This window comes from Mytilus californianus, unplaced genomic scaffold (genome assembly GCF_021869535.1).
Source record: "Mytilus californianus isolate M0D057914Y unplaced genomic scaffold, xbMytCali1.0.p SCAF_17, whole genome shotgun sequence".
Lineage (NCBI taxonomy): Eukaryota > Metazoa > Mollusca > Bivalvia > Mytilida > Mytilidae > Mytilus > Mytilus californianus.
In genome coordinates, this window is record NW_026262659.1 from 236127 (window position 1) to 249616 (window position 13490).

Sequence of the window (13490 nt, forward strand, 5' to 3'; positions counted from 1 at the left end):
TTTGTCACGTGACTGACATGTGGTTGAGATGTAAACAGGAAACACATGTTACAGCAAGGCTGTCGGCTCTCCGAACTTTACCGATGTCCTGCGTTTAACTGCCGAGTTTATGAGCTTCGGTCCTTGCTTGGAAGTTGATGTTACAGAGAGATCACAAAATGTTGCAACCTATTCTTCATAATTTGAATTGTAAAAGAATTGTTTTAGCCAGTAGTTCACCTAGACGTAAACAAATACTTGAAAATATTGTAAGACTAATACAGATGACACTATGATTAGAGTAATAGAGACATAAATAAATAGAGGGTATAATAATTATAGTATATTGACAAATATATATACATGTCACGTATCATGAAATATTGTGCTCATCTATGAAAAATTTCCAGAGAAGGACAAATTTTCATTATGAAATTTTGACAATACTTACCTGTATCTGTATCTGTATTGAGATAAATTCTGCCAAATTATGTAGGCACACCTACAATGGAGTTGAATATATATAATATCCTTTACCACACAATATAATAATACGCAATGAATGTCTAATCCAATTATGAATACTTAGTAATATATCAATAAAAATGACTTCTGTACCGCCACCGTTATGTACAATTAATATATGATTTGACAATAAAAAGATAAAATTTATCTTTAATTTTAATCTGTATGCACCCATATAATAACCAAATTTATTATTGGTTGATAACCGTCTATTTGATTCGATTACAACTGATGATACCTGTGGAGATTCCCACCCTGATCATCAGCTTAATGTCATATAAAGTTTACTTTATATTTACTCCTCATGAAATATTGTTTTTCTTTTCACATTTTTGTTGTTTGGTTAGCAGTTCATACCGGTTCATATGCAGAATGTTAATAAGCTGTCTACACACACTGTCTAGTTGTCCAGTAATATTTTGAACAATTTCATTGTTACGTTTATCCACAGTATAGTAGAAAGGATTAACAATTAGCTGAACTAAGTCTACTTCCTCTACAAAGCAAGATTTTGCTAAAAGTTCACTTCCCATATCAATTATTATCTCCATCAGTCTTTTCCTGTCGGTTTCAAGTGACTCACATGTTAGTAAAAAATGTGACAAGATTTCCGGACTCTTATTACAAAGTTTACATGTTGGACTGACTTTGTTTTTATTGAATGATGCTCGATTCGATTGAAATATATATGTTCCTGTAGCAATTTTGGTTCTTGTAGGAATCCTTACAATGTCTCTATTGTTGGCTGTTTTTGTAGTGATCAATGGGTGTATTTTCCCAATAGAATATTGACAATTTATATACCGAAGAGTTGAGTACATCTTTGAGTCATCAAGAATTTTATTGGTCCAGTAGCTTTGCACTTTATTGTTTATAAAGGATTTCCATTTTGTTTTTGTTAGTGGATTGTCCAATAAGTTTTCTATAATTTCTATATTATATAACAAACAGAGTTTTTTAATATCAATGAACCAACTGTTACTATTGAAAGATTTTAATTTAAGCTGCCTTTCCGCTATTCTCCACACATTTGAAGTTTTTTCTGAACTCGTGATGGTCCCAAATAATGTCAAAATTTTGATATGTAACTCAGCTTCAATAGGTATCATGCCAGAGAGTATATAAATGGCTGGGTCTGCTGTATTTGTAGATAATGATAGTAGCTGTTTTAATAATTTCTTGTGGTATAGATTAAGAGTTGTTAGAGATTTTCCTTTTGGGATCAAAATTTCTAGTCTATAAGTAAGAATAGGTAGTACACAAGTTTTAACTAGTGAGAGAATTGTTTCTGGGTCCAAACCGTTGGTTCCATGTTGACCTGATCCCATTAAACTATATAAAGTGCGTCTTGCTTTTTTGATGTTTTCTTCAACTGTTAACTGGACTGAGTTTTTTTCTGATTTATGTATTCCAATGTGTGTTGCTGTTTTCACTACTGGCATTGGCTTATCATCCATATTCCAAAATCCTTCTCCAGTTTCTATTGTTTTCTTTACGTTTATACAGTATAACATGGTATAATGCAGTACAATTTAACATGCAGTAGACAATTTCTTTAATCTATTAACCAATGAGTATTGACAATTTTTAAAAGTAAAGATGCAAATTTGAAACGAGTGTATGTTAAAATGAATATTAGTTTGTAATATAAAATACTTACTAATAACAAAATAATTTCAGTTATGAATAAAAAAAAGTGTGCATGTGTAACAAGTTTCTGTGATAACAGTTTATGATTGCAGACTTTTGATAGTTTCTTGATTTTTTTTATTTATTCTTAGCTTTTAGACGGGACCTTTACAGCTTGTCAAATTGTTTAAACACCTATCTTTTGTTGAACACAATATGTTGCCCTCTATTTTACAAGTCCCAAAACCCTCAACAAATATTCTATGAGGTTGGTAGGTCCTGGTTTGACAAGTTGAGAGGTGTTTTTGGTTTTAAGCCACAGATTCACTGTTTAAAACAAACCCTGTGGTCAAACTGATGAATTATCTGAATTTAAACAAGAATTTTTGTTTTATTTGCCAAAAACTCATGCAATATACAGTCAGAGTTTCTGATTTTCATTGCAGGGATTAAAGTTTGAAATTGTGAAGTCAAACTTTGAAGAAAATTTGGAAAAATCTAGCTTCAGAAGTCCTGTTGATTATGTTAAAGAAACGGCTAAACAGAAAACTATTGAAGTGGCATCCATTCTTGCTGATAAACAGGTAAAGTAAATGTACATGTACCTTATCACTTAATCAGGTTGAATAAAAGTACCATATCTCACAAACAGCAGAGTTCTCTATAACTGGGGGTCATGTAGGTCCTAGCACCAAAAGGTCAATTTTGAGTGTAGTCATTGAAGTAATGCTTCTTATGTCCAACTGAAAGTTTGTGGTGGTTTTATTCTTTTTAGAGCTTTATGGTATTTAGTATACATGTAGCTCCATATCAATATTTTATATGGACCTTATATATTGACCCCTCAATTTATTTTGTCTGAAAATTCTCAGACAAAATAAATTGAGAGGTCAATATATAAGGTCAAAAACACAATGGGTAGAAGAAGGAGAGAAACCATCAAAATATTTCATGAATTTAGAGACAAAAAAATCGGTAAATAAAACAATTCCTAAATTAATTGATAAATCAGGAAATATAATTGAAAACCAAAAACAAATTCTAAAGGAAGCCACAAATTATTACAAAAATCTATATTCCAAAAATGAGACAATAAAATCTATTAATTTGAATAATGCCATACTCCATAAAGATAAATCAAAATTATAGGAAAATATGAAAGAGTCCTTAGAAGGGGAAATATCATTAATAGAGTTGACTGATGCAATTAAAAAATGAAAAATGAGAAAAAACCTGGATCTGATGGATACTCAAATGAATTCCTAATTTTTTTTTGGATAGATATAGGTACATTTGTACATAGATCAATTAAATATGGTTATAATCAATTCAAGGGCAAATGTCTATTACCCAAAGACAAGGTATTATAAAGGTGACAAACCAAAGCAATACATAAAAAATTGGCGTCCAATCAGTCTTTTAAATACTATTTACAAATTAGCATCAAGTTGCATTGCAGAAAGGATAAAATCAGTTTTATCAATCTTAATTAATAATGATCAGACAGGATTTATACCAGGTAGATTTATTGGTGAAAATACCAGATTGATATATGATTTACTACACTACACTGAAGAAAATGATATCCCAGGCATTCTCCTCCTCATTGATCTTGAAAAAGCTTTCAATTCTATACAAATACCAAATCAGCAGTAACACAGAATAATTTTCTATCAGACTTTTTTACAATTGAGAGAGGTTGCAGACAAGGGGATCCTTTATCCCGTTACATCTTTTTGTTAATTGCTGAAATTTTAGGAATACTACTTAGAAAAAACGAAAATATTAAAGGTATTACTATTGAAGACTCAGAATTTTTGATATCGCAATATGCTGATGACACCACACTTATTTTATTTTAGATGGTTCATCAGAATCCTTAGATGCATCTCTTTGTGTTTTAGAATTATATGCTGAATGGTCTGGTCTCAAGATGAATTTAGAGAAAACAAAGGTAGTTTGGATTGGGAAAAAGAAATATAGCCAAGATACAATGTGTGTAAAGTGGGGATTGGAGTGGGGTTCCAACAGATTTACGCTCCTGGGTATTAAATATTCGGTTGACTAACAAGAAATGGAAACACTAAATTACGGACCCAAACTTAAAGAGATAGAAAGAACAATGAAAAGTTGGCCAAACAAATACTTATCCCCAATTGGAAAACTCAATCACTTATTTTTAACTTTACCAAATCTTAACAATGGATTAATTAATCAATTTGTTAAAAATTTTTATTTGATTTGAAATGGTAAACCAGACAAAATTAAAAGAGAAACAATTTCTCTAATATATGAACTGGGTGGACTTAACATGTTAAATCTAAAACAATATATAAAAAGATTAAAACTAACTTGGATAAGAAGAATAATTAAACAGACTAATAATTATTGTAAGTTATTAACTTGTTCTGAAAAAATTAAATTAAATGAATTGCTCTTTGTAGGTCCAAGAACAAAGTAAGAAATCCATTTTGGCAGGAGGTTTTTAATGCTTGAACTGAACTCCAAACTAAAGTAGCTGTTAAGAACGAATACGATTTTGTCACATCTAATCTTTGGAATAATAAACAAATTAAGATTGGTAATCAAATCCCTCTGTATAAAAAATGGACTGAAAAGGGAGTGTGGCTAATAAATGATTAAATTGGTAATGATGGGCATTTAATGAACTGGCAGGAATTTCAAAAAACATATAATATTGATACCAACTTTCTTATATTTCAAGTAAACCAAAAAATGAATTTTTGTAGGGTTCAGAAATGGAAAGTGTAAAATCAATATAAGTATCACTTTTTACTACTTAAAGGTTTACAACTCACAGCGATAAATGCTTAAATCATGAAAATCAAAATTGACCTTCATTTAGTCACAGGAAACAACATATCTAAATTTAAAAAGATTTCATCAAAGTGTTTTCCAGTTATTGCGTGGACAACACTCTAAATATCAATTTTTCGCTACGAAAAGGTCTATAACTCAACAATGATATAAGGTAAAATCTTGAAAATCAAAATTGACCTTCTTTTAGTCACAGAAAACAACACATCTAAATGCATCTGATGCATCAGACTAGAAACATTTTATTAGAACTTGTAAGTTTTTGCAAATCTTTATTTAGACACATATAAGAAAAATGTCGGAAAATAGGTCTTCCGAGTAGTAGTTGGAAAAGATTTTAGTGCAGACTGTCACAAACTGATTAAATAAATGTCCCATATTACAGGAACATATAACAAAAAAATCATGAAAATTCATAACAGCATTCCTTATCAGCCATTCCTGTTACAGTGTGGCTAATACACCATATCAAGTTTAACAGACACCTGCTGACCTGGTTATAGGAGCTGATACCATAGTTACCCATGATAATGTTTGTTTTACAGACACCTGCTGACCTGGTTATAGGAGCAGATACCATAGTTACCCATGATAATATTATTTTACAGACACCTGCTGACCTGGTTATAGGAGCAGATACCATAGTTACCCATGATAATGTTATTTTACAGACATCTGCTGACCTGCTCATAGGAGCAGATACCATAGTTACTCATGATGTTTGTTTTACAGACACCTGCTGACCTGGTTATAGGAGCTGATACCATAGTTACCCATGATAATGTTTGTTTTACAGACACCTGCTGACCTGGTTATAGGAGCAGATACCATAGTTACCCATGATAATATTATTTTACAGACACCTGCTGACCTGGTTATAGGAGCAGATACCATAGTTACCCATGATAATGTTATTTTACAGACATCTGCTGACCTGCTCATAGGAGCAGATACCATAGTTACTCATGATGTTTGTTTTACAGACACCTGCTGACCTGGTTATAGGAGCTGATACCATAGTTACCAATGATAATTTTTGTTTGTTTGTTTAACAGACACCTGCTGACCTGGTTATAGGAGCAGATACCATAGTTACCCATGATATGTTTATTTTACAGACACCTGCTGACCTGGTTATAGGAGTAGATACCATAGTTACCCATGATAATTTTTGTTTGTTTTACAGACACCTGCTGACCTGGTTATAGGAGCTGATAGATATAGGAAGATGTGGTATGAGTGCCAATGAGACAACTCTCCATCCAAGTTACAATTTATAAAAGTAAACCATTATAGGTCAAGGTACGGCCTTCAACACGAAGCATTGGTTCACACCGAACAGCAAGCTATAAAGGGCCCCAAAAAACCATAGTTACCCATGATAATTTTTGTTTGTTTTACAGACACCTGTTGACCTGGTTATAGGAGCTGATACAGTAGTTACCCACAATAATGTCATATTTGAAAAACCCAGGGACAAAACTCATGCTTGTGAAATGTTAAAGCAGTAAGTCTTTATAGATGTTAACTTCTATATCATTTGGTTTTTGGTGGAGAATTGTCTTGTTGGAAATCATACCACATCTTCTTATTTTTATATGACTGTAAGATGAAAAACAATATTATTGCTATTATAGTTTATCATTTTTTAGACAGTAAGTCTTTATAGATGTTAACTTCTATGTCATTTGGTCTTTGGTGGAGAATTGTCTCATTGGAAATCATACCACATGTTCTTATTTTTATATGACTGTAAGATGAAAAACAATATTATTGCTATTAAAGTTTATCATTTTTTAGATTTATTTTTAAACTTTTGTTTCTATAAATGATGAAGCATCTCTGGATTCAACTGTTCAGAATTTATGATGCATTCAGACACATTTTTCAATAAGTCCAGGACTAATGGTATTAGTGAGAACCCTCTATATTTGATAAACCATACATTGATTACATTTGTCTTTGTTTAGTTTGCACCCAATTCCATTCAGAAAATTGCCCTCAGAATTTTCCATTAGATCATTTGAAAATCTGATTTGACCTCAAAATTTATCCACTTTGACAGTTCAAATTTGAAATTTTGAAAACAAAATACTCATTATTTATTGCTGTCATAGTCTAATTAAAAATGCTCTGTTTCAATAATATTTTCCTTTATATGTTGCCCTCCATACTTTAAAATTTGACATCCACTAAAAAAAGAATGCTATAGGGTAACACATGAATGATTTTATCTGTTAAGTACTATCCCCCTCTGATATTATCACTTTGATATTACAGGTTTAGTGGTAGTATTCACACAGTATAGAAAGCTATAGAGTAACACATGAATGAGATTATCTGTTAAGTACTATCCCCCTCTGATATTATTACTTTAATATTACAGGTTCAGTGGTAGTATTCACACAGTATGGACAGCTGTAGTATTAATAACACCTATTAACTCAACAGGTAATATCATAAGTCATTACTTAGTTTCATTTCCTTTTTTATTACAGCTAGCTCGTGGAGCAATACCATAATACTGTAAGTTGACAAGATAACTATTATTAGGACCATGTATGATAGTCAGCACTTCTGTGTCGTATGATAAGCCTAGATTGACTTAACCAATTTCAAAATTATCATGCACAGTATTTATACCAGTAAAAGGAATGTCCCTTGTGTTTTTTGTGAAATCTTGGAAAAATAATTGTGGTAAAGAAAAAAAGTATAACAAAAATACTGAACTCCAAGGCAATTCAAAAAGGGGAATTCCATAAAAACTGACAAAATCAAATGCTATCAATCAACAGAACAAGTGAAAAACAACTGCCACATTCCTGATTTGGTACAGGCATTTTCCAAATGGAAGAAGAAACTAAAGAAATAAGTTTTTGTTAAAAACTCACAAATTTTGAGAAACATCTTTTTGTGCTATAATTTAAAAAAAAAAATGCTGTTTAGGTTATGCTATTCAAAATTGATACTCAATGTCAAAGTTGTCTTTTTTATAATTCAGGTGTAGAATTTACCATGATAAATTTTGAGAGACATTTTTTTTACCTAGGATTTCATTAAAAATTGATATATCAGATTGATTCCATGTGTTAACTTTTTTATTTAATGTGGTAAAAACTTAATGTCTGCTAAAAAGTCACAAAGAGAAACATCTAATTATGCTAGGATTTAAAAAAAAATGATATATAATCCAACTTTTACAAAAAAAGAAAATGTTTTGATTAATTCTAAATTAAAAACTGTTATATTAGGGGAGATAACACAGATAATTTATTTCTATAAAAGAATGTACCGTAAATTTACCTATCTTGATAAGTAGCAAGAAAACAAGTCTGTAAACCGTTTTTTTATTTACCTTGTAAAAGCTTATTTTAAGAGCTATATCTTATCATATTCTATTTTAAAATTCTCAAGTATGATTTTCTTTCTATTCACAAAAAGTGCTTTTTCCGTGTATAACCCTCACAAAATCTGGTAATTTTGCACAGCCTTTAGCTTCAAAGAAATTTTGGCAACCCATATGTTTTATTATATTTTTGAGGTAAACTACATCTTGGCAAAGTTAGAAAACATTCTATCATTTTTAATTTAGACCCCCTCCCCCCCAAATCTCCCTTAAAGAAATTTTGTCAGAATTTTTTTGTCAGAATTTTTCATTTTTTTATGTAAAGTTGTGAAAAGATAAGATTTGTCATGGAGCATTTCACACAACTGAATTTGTATCTGTCTCAGTATTGAGAGAAGAGAAAATTTAAAAAAACAGAATTTGTTCATTTCAGTATTTAAAGGAGATAGATTGTGTCGAGAAGATGAGAGATTTTATATAACAGAATTCCAAGAATCTACAGATGTTATGATGACAAAACTTACGCCAGAAATCATTTCATCTTATGTGGATACAGGGGAACCATTGTAAGTTGGTTAATAGATGTTATATTTACAGCTAAGGATTTCGTGGGGAAATTTGGAAGTTTGATTTTTCAATCTGATTAAAATCAGATCTTTGACTTTGCTCCATATCTTTCGGTTGGCTTAAGTCTCTTAACTTTTTTACACCACTGGACCAATTTTTATTTAGTTAGGCTACTGGTGTGTAGATTTGTTTTAAAGAATATAAGTCTGCCTTTTAGGTGTCAGACCACCATTCACTCCCTCCAATTTAGAACGTATGTAAAAGTAGCCCTACTCGGAAAGAAAATAGTGCTTTTGATGTCATTGTTTACTTAAACTAACCAACAAATTTGCAGAAATGAAACTTTTGGTGAAAGAGAAATATATTGAGACCAATTTGAGCCAAAATTTATTTGTCTGAGTTTGCATTAAAAATTTAGGATTAATGCGCTCCATAGTATACTAATTTAAGATTTCCAGAAAACCAGCAGTTATTATTTGTAGTACTCGGCTGTCGAAAGGCAGTTCCTTCTTACAAGACTTTAAACATGGGTTGAAAATTGGCATGTAGAAAGGTGATACATGTACAATTCAGGATATATCTGGTTTCTATGAAGTTAAACTTAAGGTAAAATATTAAGAAAGCTGTGAAAATTGCAAAATTTGGTTGAAGAGATAGGGATTTTGAATTGGTGGTCTGACACTTATAAATTATAAAAGATCTTGTCCTCATTTTAATGCTACTGTTGTGATTTTAAAGTTTTCAGATTAGGCCTGTTCCTCAGTTACTACAAATGATATGGGACAACGTTATTTGGTGTGTAGATTGTTCCCATTGTCATTCTCAAGAGGTCAAGTGTTAGGTGTGCTTTGCAGTTACAATTCATGGAAGAATTATAGCAATTTTTTATATATGCATTCATTATGACAATATATGTCTGTCTTCCATAATGTCATATGGCCTTGATCTCATATTATGACCATGTTAAGTTGCAGGATTATTATTATTCTTCGTAGGTTATCAATACTTTTCATTCACATTTGGTGACCTAATTTGCATGCTGTACTGGTCAGGTTATGTTTTTATAATAAGGTTTAGTTCATGCATGGTAAATGTTCATGGCAGGTCAACAGTAATGAGTATTTGGATTTGTGTTAAACCCCTCCTTCCTGAAAAATGTATTATAGCCTTGATCTTGTTTCTAAACACAAGTTGTCAACTAAAGTGTTCATGTGATGCCATCATGGTATGTATTGTCTATCAGATACTGATTAATTCATTTTGGTTTATGGATTTTCATCGATGCAAAAATTTACAAAACATGTAAAATGTTTTATGAAAATTGCCTTTAAACAAGGAATTATTTGAATCTGGAATAATTTTGAATTCTGGAAAATTGATAAGAAATATGTGCTGAAAACTAACCCAAGTAAATAGAGGTAGCCATGCACACATGGCTATGGGGGGTTAGTTAGTTCATACTGAAATATCAGTGAAAGTGAAATTAACCTTAGCCATGGCTAACCCTAAATAGTTGGGTTAGTTTTCATAATACATTTCTAAACAATTTTCCAGAATTTAAAATTATTCCAGATTGAAATAAGTCCTTGTTTTAGTGTGTAGCACTGAATAACATTTGTACACATGTAAGTGTTGTCTTGTATTTACAAATTCAAAGTAAGATGTAATGGTATACAATCTGTTATAGAATAGTATACAAACTGTTGGATGGGAGATAACTTTAATGTTATGCGATTACATATTTTAAAGTACATGTATAATTATATTTTACAGGGATAAAGCAGGAGGTTAATGTATACAAAATGTTGGATGGGAGATAACTCTAATGTTAAGGGATTACATATTTTAAAGTATAATTATGTTTTACAGGGACAAATCAGGAGGTTTATGTATACAGTCTGTTGGATGGGAGATAACTCTAATGTTATGTGATTACATATTTTAAAGTACATGTATAATTATATTTTACAGGTATAAAGCAGGAGGTTAATGTAAACAGGCTGTTGGATGGGCGATAACTCTAATGTTATGCGATTACATATTTTAAAGTACATGTATAATTATATTTTACAGGGATAAAGCAGGAGGTTAATGTATACAAACTGTTGGATGGGTGATAACTTTAATATGATGGGATTACCTATTTTACGGTATAATTATATTTTGCAGGGACAAAGCAGGAGGCTATGGTATACAAGCTGTTGGTGGAACATTGATCGAAGGAATTAAAGGAGACTATTTTAATGTGATGGGATTTCCTTTGCACAAATTCTGTTGCAATGTTTCAAGAATATTTTGTCATCAGACATCAGAATAAAGTTTCTATTTTAAACAGTAGTCTATTTAACAACCTGCCAATAGCAAAACAGGATAAAGAATGATATAAAGTAGAGCAGCTTCCTCTTTTTCATTTATGCATTTTTATAGTACAAAATGTACTCTGTAAATATGCATAGAATTAATATCCTTTGGCATATAGCTGACTAACTGTGTACCAAATCAATAGACTTAACTGTGTACCAAATATGTGTACAATAAGCAATTTCTTTACCAAATTATAAGACTAACCATGATATCAAATCCCAACTCTGAAAATGATGTTTTAGAGACTAGTAAATTTAGATACTGTTGATTTGTTTATTTTCGTGGGTACCAATTTGCGTGGATTGAGGATAATTTAGAGATAACTGTATTGTATTTGAAGCTTTGCTGACGTCCATCTGTAGTTTTACTGTCGCAAATTTAGTTTACCTGGCGAAGCGTAGCGGAGACAGGTAAACGGTTATTTGCAACAGTAAAACTACCGATGGACATCCGCAAAGCTTCAAATACAATACAGTTATCTCTATTCTAATGCAAAATAAACAAATTATTCAATCTCAGTCGTTATTTCAGTGTAAATTTTCATTAAACGAAAATTCCGCGAAATGATGTTATCTTATTTGGCACCATAGCTAGCTAGGTGACGATATATGTATGCTTCCGGCATCAAATGTAAACACCGGGCGTTTTCTAGCTTCTTGCTTCAAAATGTAATAAAATTTGATAAAAAGAAGATTTCTAGGTGCAAAATGTGAGTTTTTTGCTTATTATTGGAGAAATTACATGTCAATACATTCCGGAATTCAAAATGTCGGCTTCCTTAGTTACAGACAGGGAAATAGAGAATTTCACGCTTATTGTCATCCAATCAGAAACATTTATACAGAATAATTGCATTAGAATTGTTTTTTGTTGTTGTGGATATTTGATTTCATGCTTGTGCCAAAGTGTGCATACAAGCTATAGAAAATTTGTTCTTGGTTGGATATTTGATTTCCTGGTTCACCTTTTCCCACCAATTCCACAAAAATTGTTGGTATCCAATGAATAATTATGAATCTGCAGTACAATCCATATAAAGTCAGTGATCCTTTGAGTAAACCCATGTAAAGTTAGTGATCCTTTGAGTAAACCCATGTAAAGTCAGTGATCCTTTGAGTTAACCCATGTTAAGTCAGTGATCCTTTGAGTAAACCCATGTAAAGTCAGTTATCCTTTGAGTTAACCCATGTAAAGTCAGTGATCCTTTGAGTAAATCCATGTAAGGTCAGTGATCCTTTGAGTAAACCCATGTAAAGTTAGTGATCCTTTGAATAAACCCATGTTAAGTCAGTGAGCCTTTGAGAAAACCCATGTAAGGTCAGTGATCCTTTGAATAAACCCATGTTAAGTCAGTGAGCCTTTGAGAAAACCCATGTAAGGTCAGTGATCCTTTGAGTAAACCCATGTAAAGTTAGTGATCCTTTGAATAAACCCATGTTAAGTCAGTGAGCCTTTGAGAAAACCCATGTAAGGTCAGTGATCCTTTGAGTAAACCCATGTTAAGTCAGTGATCCTTTGAGTAAATCCATGTAAGGTCAGTGATCCTTTGAGTATGAAAAGTCAGTGATCCTTTGAGTAAACCCATGTAAAGTCAGTGATCCTTTGAGTAAACCCATGTAAGTCAGTGATCCTTAAGTAAACCCATGTAAGGTCAGTGATCCTTTGAGTAAACCCATGTAAGGTCAGTGATCCTTTGAGTAAACCCATGTAGAGTCAGTAATCCTTTGAGTAAACCCATGTAAAGTCAGTGATCCTTTGAGTAATCCCATGTAAAGTCAGTGATCCTTTGAGTAAACCCATGTAAAGTCAGTTATCCTTTGAGTTTAACCATGTAAAGTCAGTGATCCTTTGAGTAAACCCATGTAAAGTCAGTGATCCTTTGAGTAAACCCATGTAAAGTCAGTGATCCTTTGAGTAAACCCATGTTAAGTCAGTGATCCTTTGAGTAAACCCATGTAAGGTCAGTGATCCTTTGAGTAAACCCATGTTAAGTCATTGATCCTTTGAGTAAACCCATGTTAAGTCAGAGATCCTTTGAGTAAACCCATGTAAAGTAAGTGATCCTTTGAGTAAACCCATGTAAAGTCAGTGATCCTTTGAGTAAATCCATGTAAAGTCAGTGATCCTTTGAGTAAACCCATGTAAGTCAGTGATCCTTTGAGTAAACCCATGTAAAGTCAGTGATCCTTTGAGTAAACCCATGTAAAGTTAGTGATCCTTTGAGTAAACCCATGTAAAGTCA

The 13490-nt window shown here is 31.9% G+C and overlaps 1 protein-coding gene and 1 long non-coding RNA gene across 5 annotated transcripts; both read left to right on the forward strand.

The window, feature by feature from the left end:
• The first annotated feature begins 26 nt into the window (after positions 1–26).
• On the forward strand, positions 27–11362 carry LOC127726187 (probable bifunctional dTTP/UTP pyrophosphatase/methyltransferase protein). Its single transcript, XM_052233475.1, has 6 exons — positions 27–248; positions 2580–2717; positions 6375–6478; positions 7358–7422; positions 8751–8883; positions 11054–11362. The coding sequence occupies exons 1-6, from the start codon at positions 138–140 to the stop codon at positions 11199–11201; spliced, it is 699 nt and encodes a 232-aa protein (XP_052089435.1). The 5' UTR covers positions 27–137; the 3' UTR covers positions 11202–11362.
• A 758-nt stretch (positions 11363–12120) lies between these two features.
• Positions 12121–12980, forward strand: LOC127726189 (uncharacterized). Of its 4 annotated transcripts, none has more exons than XR_007993360.1 (4): positions 12121–12317; positions 12473–12503; positions 12628–12658; positions 12899–12980. It is a non-coding gene; the product is annotated as an uncharacterized LOC127726189 (long non-coding RNA). The 4 variants fall into 4 exon arrangements; XR_007993362.1 differs by having other exon boundaries at positions 12260–12348; XR_007993359.1 differs by lacking the exon at positions 12121–12317 and adding an exon at positions 12339–12410.
• The last annotated feature ends 510 nt before the right edge of the window (positions 12981–13490 follow it).

What these genes read in the sequence shown, in the direction of transcription:
- LOC127726187 (XM_052233475.1), top strand. Translation starts at nt 138, where the DNA reads ATGTTACAGAGAGATCACAAAATGTTGCAACCTATTCTTCATAATTTG. An exon ending in AACAAATACTTGAAAATATT is followed by an intron (nt 249 to 2,579) that starts GTAAGACTAATA and finishes TTTTCATTGCAG; the next exon opens with GGATTAAAGTTTGAAATTGT. An exon ending in CCATTCTTGCTGATAAACAG is followed by an intron (nt 2,718 to 6,374) that starts GTAAAGTAAATG and finishes TTTGTTTTACAG; the next exon opens with ACACCTGTTGACCTGGTTAT.